The 12,050-nt window shown below is 50.2% G+C and overlaps 1 protein-coding gene across 3 annotated transcripts in view; it reads right to left on the reverse strand.

The window, feature by feature from the left end:
* The window catches only part of MICAL2 (microtubule associated monooxygenase, calponin and LIM domain containing 2), a 208,423-nt gene that overhangs the window by 155,559 nt on the left and 40,814 nt on the right, over positions 1-12,050 (reverse strand). For all 3 annotated transcript variants that reach the window (XM_080814900.1, XM_080814899.1, XM_080814898.1), the window contains exon 3: positions 5,091-5,431. In XM_080814900.1, the coding sequence (XP_080671026.1) occupies positions 5,091-5,354 (264 nt within the window). In that variant the 5' untranslated portion in view covers positions 5,355-5,431. The remainder of the gene's footprint in view (positions 1-5,090; positions 5,432-12,050) is intronic.

A 12,050-nucleotide genomic window follows, 5' to 3' on the forward strand; every position in this document is an offset into this window, starting at 1 on the left:
GGGAGCCTGAATTAACCACTTTTTATGAAGACAGCCAAAAAAGAGAGCTGCTCATCTCAGGGTAATATGTGGGAGCCTGGATTCACTCGAGCTCGCATCTAATGCCCAGTGCACACGATCACAAGCTGAGCTCACCAACTCCATGTGGGACAGTGGTGACAAGTGTAGGAATGAACACAAACCTGTCATAACCTAGGCTGGAAAGCCTGTCCAACACAGTGGCACTGGGAGGCCGTTGCAGGTAAGCGGACAAAGCCAGAGTTCCCCCACAGGAACGCAGACCCCCAAGACTGCCCTCTTGCTCTGTCGGCGCAGCTGCTGCTGGCCATATTAGGCAGAGTGGTACTTGACGGGCCCCAGGCAGCTCGGGGGAGCCCAGCTCTGAGGGCAGTGGTGGGTGATTTCAGAGGTCGGGAATGTCAGATAGGCTTATCTAGACCAGGAGACAGCAGCCTTGTCTGCCAGCTTGCCCCTCCCTCCCTACCTCCCTACCTCCTGCTGTGCTGGGCTTAGGACTCCAGAGCCACTGGCGTCATGCTAGCCCCCCCTCCGGCCCCCCGCTGGGGAGCCCCTGCAGAGGCAGAGGTCACGGTGGGCAAGGGTCACGGTGAGGAACAAAAGGTAAGCGGTGACCCTGCTGGATGCTCAAAAAATACAGACATTTCCTCCTACCAAGATAACCCAACAGTCTTCATGTTAGAGGCGGGCCCCATTCCTGCTGGTGACAAGAGTCCTGAGTCATTTCCTGCACTCGTGTTTTTATGATGTACAAATGCCTTCTGGTCTTCATTGGGTTATCTGCGATCACTGAGCAACCCCATGGAGGGTGGTAAAAAGAACCCTGGATCGGGAATCTGATCATCCTGAATGGGCCCCCAGATCCTCTGTTTGACTACGAGACCCTCTCTACACAGCCTGGCCCCAGGAGGCTGTTCTTTCCGAGTCTCCTCCTGCATCCTTCTATTCTGCTCTCCCTGGATCTCACCCTCTCCCCACTCCTCTCTCCCCACCCACACCTTCATTCCTCTTACACAGCAACATGCTCTTCCTGGAATATAGTTGTCCACCTTGTGTGCCCTCCACTCAGCAAGGCAAACTTCTTCTCATATGCCAAGCTCCAAATCATACCTTCTCTTCCAAGAAGGATTGCTTTTCTCTACTTCTGCAGAACAGAGGATGCAATTATCTCATACACTTAGGATATTAATGAAAACAATGGCTCAGCATTTGCTGATAGCTTCTGATGTACTAGGCGGTGTTCTAAATACGTGACAAAGATTGCCTTAGTTAGTGCTTACAGCAACTCTGTGAGAGAGAGACCATTACCATCTTCATTTTACAGAGATACTGAGGATCAGCGATTTAGGTAGCCTGCCCAAGGCCACAGAGTTAGTTTGTGGCTGACTGGTACCTAGGCAAGTGCCTGGCACACAGAAGCTGCTCAATAATTATTCACTTCATGAATGGCTAAATAAGTTAATAAATACAGAAATAATGTTTCTGTCTCCTGAGAAGTGGCTCTCAGCCACTTCTCAGAGCCACTTCTCATGTCAGGTGCCTAGTAAGGCCCAGAGCACTAGAAACGCCGGCTGAATGAACAAACAAAAGAATATTGAAGCAAACCCATCAATAGAGTTCAAATCCTGACAAAGCCACCTGTTAGCTTCAGATCAACAGCTTCAGGTTCCTGGGTCCCTCTATGTCACCTGTCAAATGGAAAGATGATACACAACATCCTCCCAACTTCCTCCTGACATTAGATACTTATAAAATAAATGTAAGGCTTCATGATTTTGTGATGATGGCAATTCCCATATCAAACATTGTATTGTTTTGTTTTGTTTTTCTTCTGGGCTGTTTTCCCCCAGGAACATTACACAATTAGATGGGACATTTGATCAGTGTACTACCCTGACACAGAGCCAATATTAGTCCTTAAAGAGTTAATTTGGCTTGATCCTTGGTTCACTCTCTTCCTTAGCAAAACAGGTCACACCCAAGGAAAGAATTACTAAGTGCTTGACAAAACCCGCATAACTAATCAATAATGAACCATGGTCCCAAGTTAGATGATGCAGCTAACACCTAAGCCACTGCTCTGGTGACACTGCAGGTCCTTCTCTCTATTCCCTGGCACCTGCCAGAGGCTTTCTTCTCCAAACAGATGCTGGTCAATCTCCCCCAGCCACCACTGCCAATATACCTGCATACACACATATATACATACACACACACTCACTCACTGCTGGTGTGACGACAGTGCTCAGTGCTCAGCACATGGAAAGCTACCGATAAAAGATTGTGAAATGCTAAAGCCCAGCTCCACTTCAGGTGGTGCTGAGATGTCCACAATAATGGAAAGATGAGGGTTCTGGCTGAATTCCATTTACTTCTACTCTAACTGTGGCTAGCCAGGGGCTTGGCTCTGGGCCTGAGACCAGATCCCCCCCTCCCCATGCTATAGGTCTTAGCATTAATGCTCATCCATGTGCATGCTAATACCCAGCATTTCTTGTTTGGCTAATGCTTAGCATCAACTACTACACCCAAGGATACCTAAACAAGGTGTGTGAGTGAGACAGTGTCTGTTCATGTTAGAAGAGAGGGAGGAGCCACGTTCTGTGTTTTGTTTGACTCACAGCAAGGACTATAAGCTCTAGGCTCTCCGAGCCAGCTATTAACTATCCACATGAATCCAATATGGACAGAGACTATAGGATAACCAGAGTGCACATAAACAGTCCCTACAGAGGACACCTGTTATTTCTTCATCTCACACCTCTGCGATCTTGGGAAACTGCTCCTCCCTCATGTCAATCATGTGACGCTTGAAAGGGCTGCCAAAGGCACTAGTCAGTTCTCCTGGTTTGGGCACAATAATTGGTCCAGAGACTGGCCAATCAGAATCCTTCCCTGAGATTTTAATTCAATATTGAGCAGGAGGAGAGCGAGTCTAGCCTTTGGGTCACAGAGCTATAAAGATATGAACTAGAGGCCACCAACATGGAGAGTATCTGTTCACAGGAGGGAAGAATGGAGCCAACATAGAGCAAAATGTCCAAGACATAGATGGAAGGAGACAGGCTGGGAAAGACTGTCCAGACCTTCCTGTTTATACAAGTTAATGATTCCCTTTTTTGTTTAGCTTTGAGCTGGGTTTATGAAGTGTGCATCTCAAGTGACCTTACACAGTCCAAGCCATACTTAGAGCACATTTTCAAATGTGTTCCACGCTCCAGGATCTATGTAGTTTTTAGGAGATGGGCTACCACACATGTGAAAGGTCTTTGTTCCTCCTCCCACGAAGCATAAAATTCCTGAGCAAGATGCACTCTCAATTCTGCATCACTAACCACAGATGTTAGTGCCTTCTCTTTATATCTCAGGCACCAGTGGTGACGTGCCAACCACAAGAGTCCACAAGGACTCTTCTATCTCCACCCATCAAAGCTTGTAAAATAAGGGTGGCCAGACAAGCGAGACAACCGACCGACGGTTGATTTTTGAAAAAAAAACACATCTTCCTGGTGGTCAAGCCTCCATCCAACCCCCATGTGGGCTCACTCCCTCGGCAGATCTGTCTTCGGATCCCTGGATCACCTAGAGAGAGTCCTCTCAAAAGTTAGATACTGTGGGTGCATGAGGCCATGGCACTTCCTCATAGAATAAGGTCTCTGAAAACCTTCCTGAGAAAACATCTCACAGCCTGGCCACCTGACTTCCATGGGACCTTTTCAAAAGAAAGCCGCCACACGCTGTTACTGAAGAGGGCGATGCTTTGAAAACAAACAGCAACCCCCCTCCAAGACTGAAGAGCTTCCCAGTGATCCAGCAGCCGGGAAGTTATAGCAGCTAGGTGGGGGTTGCACCCCTTTCTCTCCTTTCTCTGTAATACTTCCGTCTCCGCTCTGAAGGGCTAACCCCCTTGGCAGGTTACGGGCAGGCACTGCCTGGACGGCTGGAGCTCCAGGCTCAAGTTCTGGCCTGGTGGAATGCTCTTCTATGCCCCATAAAGTCAGCGTGCCCTGGGGCTTGGAGGAGCTTTGGCAGCTGTCCCCCAGGGGCAAGGGAAAGTGGCTGTATCCCACGGTATCCCACGGTACACTTAACAGCTCCTCATCACCAAAACAAAAACACAACAGTCCTGATCGCCATGGAGAGTTCAATCCCCTTCTCTGGGATTGGCACCAACTAAAATTCCAAGGGCTCTGGCTGAGCTACCTCCTGTGAGGTCTAAATACAGCACGCTCACTTTTAACCTAAACATACAGTCTGGACCACAGCCCAGGGCTGACAGCCCCCAAGGGCCAGCAGGGAAGTCTTGACTTCCGGCTGCCCATTAGGCAATGGGCATCGCAGAGAGAGAAGAGATGTCATGCACTGCTTACTTAGGCCATGTTCATCGAAGTAGCCTATGGTCAAACAGTGCGGGGGGGAGGGGAGAGTAATCGGCCTATGGAGGGTTAACTGCAAGCGTGACCCGAGCACAGAAATGTATCCCGGGGAAGAGGGTGGGGGGAAGAAGGGGAAGAGAGAGGGAGGAAAAGGCAGTAAGGACCAAAGACCTATTTCTTAGCCAATAAAAGTCAAGGGATCTTTCTACAACAGTGGCTCCCAGGGGAACAGAATTTAGGGCTTAAGCTCTAGAATCAGACAGACCAAGGTTGCCTCCTTGGTGTGTGATCTTGGGCAAGATAACTGACTTCTCAGTTTCCAGAGCTCTCAAATGGCCCAAAGGACCACGGATGTTCACGGAAACCACGCTTACAAAGTGCCCGGCATGCACTAGAGCAACTAGCTACTAGAAGTAGTAGCAGTAATAGTAGGAGGATAATGACGAGCATGACTTTCTTCTCTCTGCCATGGAGAGGACACAGGGAGAGTAGCTAAGGCCACCATGGTAGGACAGAAGGTCCCACACAGGACACGCTGTGCTCGTACAGACAAAGGAAACCTTTAACCGAGCAAAATGCTCACACACTCCCACACCTATTAAGAACCTCAGAACGGCAGAATGGCGAGAGCTGCCTCACTTCCCAAGCCAACCCGCATGTCCCACACAGGTAAGAAATCCCAGGGTTTTCCCTTACCTTAGTGTTCATACAGGACCTCCCTCGCTTGTACTCCTTATGAGATCCACGCTTGTCCAGTTTGTACCACAGGGCTTTGGCCTTCCAGGTGGTCACCTTGGATTTGAGCTTGGAATAAAAGTTCCTGTGGTCCAGAGGGTCTAAGTCCAGGTGTCGTGTGAGGATGTTGAAGGCCTGGAGGGTGCCTTTGCATGTGGAAGCCTGGACAAAGTTCTCGAAAATCTGCCCAGCCTGGCTCTGCTTCTCATCTTCGTTTTCCCCCATGTTTCAGGAGCTGTGTGGTGCAGTGGTATGGAGATGTCAGAGGACAATACCATCAAGTATCTGGAGACACGTCACACCTGCAAAGGTAGGTGGAAGCAGAGGTGAGCACCATGGCAGCACAGGCAGAGTGGGGGGGATGGGCGCTGGGAAGGAAAATTAAAATTCCTTTGGGATATTAAGCATACTAAACATAAATACTTAATGCTAAACATAAACCATCTACAGAAAATATACAGTCATCCCTTCTGACCTGGCAATGCTGTCTTCCTAGCAGTCTTTCTTCCCCTCCAATACCCCACTCCTCTCGTGGGCTGTAAAGAACTACAGATCACTCAAAGCTATGCCTGGGTTGATGTCAGCATTACCTGGTCAATCTTGCTATGAGCCAGATAGTTCAAGAAATAGGAACTAGTAAAGGGCAAGGGACAAAGCAGAGAAGCACACTGGATTTTGTGAGCACCACTGAAAACCTTTAATTCATGGTGCTATAAATGAGTTGACTGATATTAGTGTATCTAGCCACGTACCAGAACACAGAGCAAAACATTCAAAGCATGTGCCTCCCTAGATTTCGTGGCCTTCCCACCTATCCTTAAACACCAAACTTGGAAGTCTTCTTCCATTAGTTACCAGAGGGCAAGTCTTTCCCCTATAGAGACGACAAATGGCAACTTCTCGAAACTTCTCTCTCTTCCTTGTGTCTGCTACAAGTACAGCATCCACCTCAGTCAGACAGACAGACACAGACACACGTGGGTCTCCACCCCATATACCAAAGGAGTCTGTGCTTTGTGAGCCCAAGCTGTGAGCTATTTGGAACAAGTGCTCAGGCCGGTGGAAGGAAAAACGCGATGGGTATTCATTCACAACACGAAAATAGCTTGCCTGGGTTTTGGCCATCGGCCTGTCTCTCTGCACCACTCTAACCTCAGGCATTTCTTAGGAAAGTCATTCAAGTTTCAAAGGAACAAAAATAAGTTAGGGTCGATTTTCCAAAGCAATAGCTATTTTTCCAGAATCCAAAGCTAGTGCAAAGAGACCAGACTGGAGGAACTAGGGCCGCCCAGCTGTCAGGACTGCTCGAGAGGGTCTGTAAACAAGACGATACAGCATACCAAGCTCTCTCAGACAGAGGCCTGGCAGGAGGAGGTCAGCAAACACAGAGGCAAGGCCCTTGGGCTGGGCGGCTTCCCACTCTCCAGACAGAAACACTATTGTGGGTGCATTTGGATTGTGGGCTGGCCTTACAATATTAAAAGCAGACAATGGTGTTTATTTTCTTCCTTCATCCTTCACTCCTTCATTTGGCAACAATTACTGGATCCTAAGCAAGAGCCATGCATCACCCTAGGTCCTGGGGATGCAGAGACGGGGCCTTGTGAGGAAGACAGGTGTATAGAGAGTTGATTATAAGACAACAGGCAAGCGCTTTAAAAAAAATGAACACGGTGCACGGAAGCCAGAAAAGGAGGGGTCCAGCAGAGCCTAGAGGTATCCAGAGGAGCCACAGGGCAGAGAGGGGGATGCTCAAATACTACAATTTTAGGAAGAAGGTGAATTTCATTAGGAGACCAGGGAATAGAAGTTCTTAGGCAAAAGAAATGCCACACTGGTGTGAGTCTGGAAAGAGCCAGGACAGCTGCAGAATGACAGCAAGTTCAAGGCGTCTGGAGGTTCCGAACTCACCACAAAGGGTGATGGGCGCATCCAGGGCAGATTCTGGAGGGGATCTGGCTTCTCCTGTGGGCTGCGGGGTTCAGGAGACAGAGCAGCAGGCCAAGAGGAATCTCTGGGCAGAGGTGTCAGGGACGCATGGGAGAGGGAGGCGGCTGTCAACACGGCTGCCGGGAGAGCCCTTCGAGAGCCCCGGGAGAAAGCAGCACACACACACACACACAGGAATGCTAGACGGCAGCCCCATTGTATCACCCGCAGGAGCAGCCGGCAGACACCCAGATGCTGCTGGCTGAGGGGGCACCAGCCACAGTATGCGACCCCTCCCCACCCCTCCTCTGCCCCCATGAGCCTCCAGTGTGCCTGGCACTGAGCTCGGCTGAAGGCACATTCTCTGCTCCAGCCAAGTTCCACTCTAAGCCAGGCCTCTGTCCTCCAGGGCACTGACCTGGCAGCTCTGTTCCCTGCAACTCAGCAAAATGAACACGAGGAGAACTGGGCCTGTGCTTTGCTAGATGCTGATGAGACGTGGATTCCCTCCCAGAGGCTCTCTGGGCTCCTTAAATGTCTGCAGTGCTCACTTCGGCATCGCTCACGTTACCACTGCCTCCTACTGTTTCGGCTCTCCCCAACGTCCGAGACTTGCCACCCAGACAGCATAAACGGAGAGCAAGACTCGTTCACTTTTCAGAGCAAAGGACCATCCTCGGTCCCTATCTTTGGAACCACTGTGTCCCCAGCACCGAACAAAGGATGTGGCCACTGATGGAGATCCACAACTACTTGAATTCTGTGGCTAACCTGCAGTCCTTTCTGGGGACGGGCCGGTGGTGTAGAGAAAGCCACATGTTTCAGGGCCATTGGAGCCCAAGTCCAAAGCTCAGTTTGGCCCCTGGTTGCCCTTACAGCCTCACACAAGTCCAGAAGCTCTGAGCCTCAGTTTCTTCTTTTGTAAAGGACACGATAATCTCCACCTTGTGGGGTTGCTGGGAAGGGTGAGAGAGGTGTGTGATAGCATGGCCCAGCCCCAGGAGGCTCCTGGCAGAGGTGGAAATGGGTGCTGCGTCCCTCATGTGGGGCAGACTTGTGCCTGGGGAATGCACTGGTTTGAGAAATACTTCTGTAAATCAACTCTTCAAGTTGCCAACTCCTCCTTGTCTAAAATGGTGAACTGTTTAGAGGTATCAAGCCAAACCCAGAGAATCATTTACGAACTGGAAGAACCTGTCTCCTTCCAACTCCAGCAGGCACCCCTCCTCCCCCAAAAGGAAAATGAAGGACTTAATCTTACTCCAGTGGAGAGCCAAAGGTGCTGTGGAGGGGGCTGGCTGTGTGTGGGGTCTCCAGGAGCTGGCTCTTATCTAGAGGGAGATGGGGGGACGGGGGAGGTGTGGTGGAGAGAGATGGCAGGACAGCAGACAGGCTGCCTTGGACTGTATCCCAGCCCCTCGTACCAGGCTCAGACCTGCCTCCTCGTCTGAAGGGTCTGGTTTCAACTGTAAAGTCAGCTTGAATCCAGTTGAAGTTAAAGACCTTAAAAATGACTCTTTACACCCATGTGGGGTAGGTTTCCTCCGGAAGAGCCTCAGTGTTTAGAGTCTGCCAGACGGGGGTGTGAATCTGGTCTCACGCACCAGGGAGGCAAGTTATCTAACACATCTCAGCCTGTTTCCTCATCGGCAAAACGAGATGATCACGCTCGCTTCATAGGGCCGGAAGGAATAAACTCTCTCACAAATGTGACGTATTTAGCGCCTGGCAGCTACCTGATAACCAGCAGTCGTTACTATCCTTCCAACGGCCCAAACGCCATCCAAGCAGAAGGAAGGGACCAGCTGCCCAGGTCAAGGAATTATCTGGACTTTAAAAGTAGAAGCCACAGGCTTTCAACTCAGAAGATGTGGGTTCAAATCCACTTCCTAGTTGTGTACCCTTGGACAACTCACTTAATTTCTGAGATTTCAGTTCCCTCAAATGTACAGTGAGGAAGAAGGAGGTTTCAAGAACGAACAGAAAACGTCCTTGGTATGAGGTAGCTCTGTTAGTGAGCTAGAAAGGCTGACTTGGAAGGGCTTTGGGAGTCTGAATCTGTGCTCCAAAGCCCCTTCTTCCGGAGACAGGAGTGGAATTCTTATAGTGGATCCCCTTTCTCCTTCCCCAAAAGAAACTCAAGGATTACTTAAAGCAGAGGCTCCTGGGTAGTAGCTCTTCTTGTTAAAATTTTCCTTGTCAACCACCACCCAGCTGTTGCTTTTTAGAGTTTGATACGAAATATAAATAAAACCACCCAGAAATATGAAAGGTTTCTGCATTTTCTGGGAAGAAACAAGACGTGATGCTTTAGTTTCCAAGAATAGCCTTGAAGCAATTTGGTTTTTGCCAACTGGAGTCCCTTATTTGTGGTTCTGCCTGTGTGACTTTATGAGTCACAAAGCAACCCCCTTTCCCTGCCCCAGGCTGCTACAAATTAAAAACCACAGGGCCTCCAAACATGAGGAATGGGCTTGGTCCAGGGCATCTGGGAGACAAGTTCAAGATTGATACAGAACCCCTAAGCACTTCTCTCAAATGAGAGAAGGAACTTCCTAGCCAAAGAGCTTCCAGTGTGCTCACATTTAGGAACCCTCCCCATCTTCCCTGGGCCTCTTCACCTGCCAAATGGCATCAAACAGGGTAACAAGGTGGTCGATAAATCAGAGTTCTATAAAAACTTGAGGGCCAGAGGGACACCAGGCAGAACCTTCTCCCAAAGCTGCAGTCGGGCCCAGGAGAAAAGCTCAGCCCTCAACAACACCCTCAAAGTACAAAGGCAAGGTATGTCTCAAGGTAAACAATCTAAAGATGAATCCCATGGGGTCAGGGGAGGGGTGTGGGCCAAACAGGAGGAGGGGACGAAGACATACAGACTTCCAGTTATGAAGTAAGTCACAAGGATGAAAAGGACAGCAGGGGAACAGATTCGGTAATACTGTAATAACCTTGTAAGGTCACAGTACCATGTACACTGGAAACCAATACATCATGACAACTTGTACTTTAATTAAAGAAGTAGATCTAATAAGAACTAGACAATAAAAACCAGACTGCCTTGCCATGGATATTGCCAAGCTCCCCATTCAAACATACCATCTCTCAGGTATCCCGCCAATGAGCGCCCAGGCTGCTCACCCTTCCAAGCACTCCCGGGGTGGTCAGAAGAACTAGAAGGCCCAGGTCTGAGCCACACACACAGAAGACCCTCAGTCACAGCAACTGGGACCCAACACCTGCGTGAGGCAAGAGACAGCCAGGGAAATGCCTCCCACATACACCACATCTCCACAAAGCCCAGGACCACAGGCGATGCCTGCAGGCCTCATCTTCTCACTCTGGCCAGAGGAGGCCTGGCTTTCCAACTACAAGGGCATACAGCAACCAACCTGAACCAAGAGGGCATCTCCAAGAGTTGGGAAGGGACTGCAAGGGCCCCCTTGTCCCTGTCATCCCCTTCCAGCCAGAGGTCCACAGCCTTCCCATGCTCACCTCCCCAGATGGAGAGCACACTGCCTCCTGGGGTCGCTTGCTCCAGCCACCCTTGCCTCCTCTGAAAGGAGATTAATTTGCCTTAGTCACTCCCCAGGGAGATCAATCCTGTCTGTCCACAAGCTTCTTTCTGTTCCTGATTTTAACCCCAGAGATCACCCACAGGAAGTCAAAGCCCTTCCTTCCGCGCAGGCTGAACCCACACATGCCCTTTTCTAACACACGCCATCTGGAGCCCTACTAGGAAAGGCCCAGGAAAATGCATCCAGGAGACACACTGGGAGAGCCCAAACAAGTTCCCAGCCTGCCACAAGGGACTAGATACTGCTCTCGGCCTACACTGTCCCAGGCAGGGAGCTCAGGTCCTACCTTCTATGGGGTTCCCCCACTGAGAGCCCAGGCCACTGGGGCTCCTGCCCTTTCAGCCCCAGCCCTCCCCTTACTCTTTCAACAGTGTTGACTCCATTGGTCTGGCTTAAAGAGACCCCCCACAGCCCCACTTCCTCACCTCCATCCCCTTCTTCCCGGAATCCCAGCAGCAGATCCCTCCCTGCTCCAGTGAGCCACGGATGCCCATATGCTGACCAGTCATGGTGCCAGGAAGAGGCCCATGGGACCAGAGACCCACAGCAGGCCAGGGTCTTCCACCAGCATTATCCTAAGGAGCCCTCACAACAAGTCTGTGGGGTGGGGTGGTCTTCTTTCCTCTGTTTCTGCTTTGCAACAAGGGCTTTGGTGGGGGAAGGGGCAAGGAGTCATCCCAGAGTTCACCCACCTTGCTTTTCTATAATGTAAGTATAAGTTAGCCGTATGTGCTTCCCGTTGTGTGTCTGTATATATATGTGTGTATATATGTACGTGCATATATGTGTATGCCCATGTGTATATTTGTGCATGTGCATTGTGTGTGCATGTATGTGCATGTATAAAAGGCATGTGTGTATATATGCATGTGAGTACACACGTCCCTATTTTAAACATTTTTTAATAAGGATTTTTTTTTAAGATTTACTTATTTATGACAGAGAAAGACAGTAAGAGAGGGAACACAAGCACAGGGTAGCTGGAGAGGGAAAAGTAGGCTCCCCACTGACCAGAGTGCCTCATGTAGGGCTCTATCTCAGGACCCTGGGGTCATGCCCTGAGCCAAAGGCAGATGCTTAACAACGAGCCACCCAGGGGTCCCTCGATAAGGATTTCTAGCCAGCTCTCCACACCTCCTCTTGGACCACTAAGCTTCTGTTCAAGGACCTTCCAGGAGGAGCGAAGTCTCTGAGGCGGGCAGCGCTCCAGCCTGGCCATGAGGAGTCTGGGTCCGCCCCTTGTACCACCTCGGGAGGACACCAAAGGCAGTGCAGCTCAGCAGCCGGCGGCGCGCCAGGTCCTGTCCCAGATGCTCACGTCTGTGATCTCATTTACCCCTCCTTGTTTGGCAGAAGAAAAGGCAGACTACAGAGTAACCTCCTCAGTATCCCACAGGCAGGACCTAGGGATGCTGTG

This window comes from Martes martes (genome assembly GCF_963455335.1).
Source record: "Martes martes genome assembly, chromosome: 10".
NCBI lineage: Eukaryota > Metazoa > Chordata > Mammalia > Carnivora > Mustelidae > Martes > Martes martes.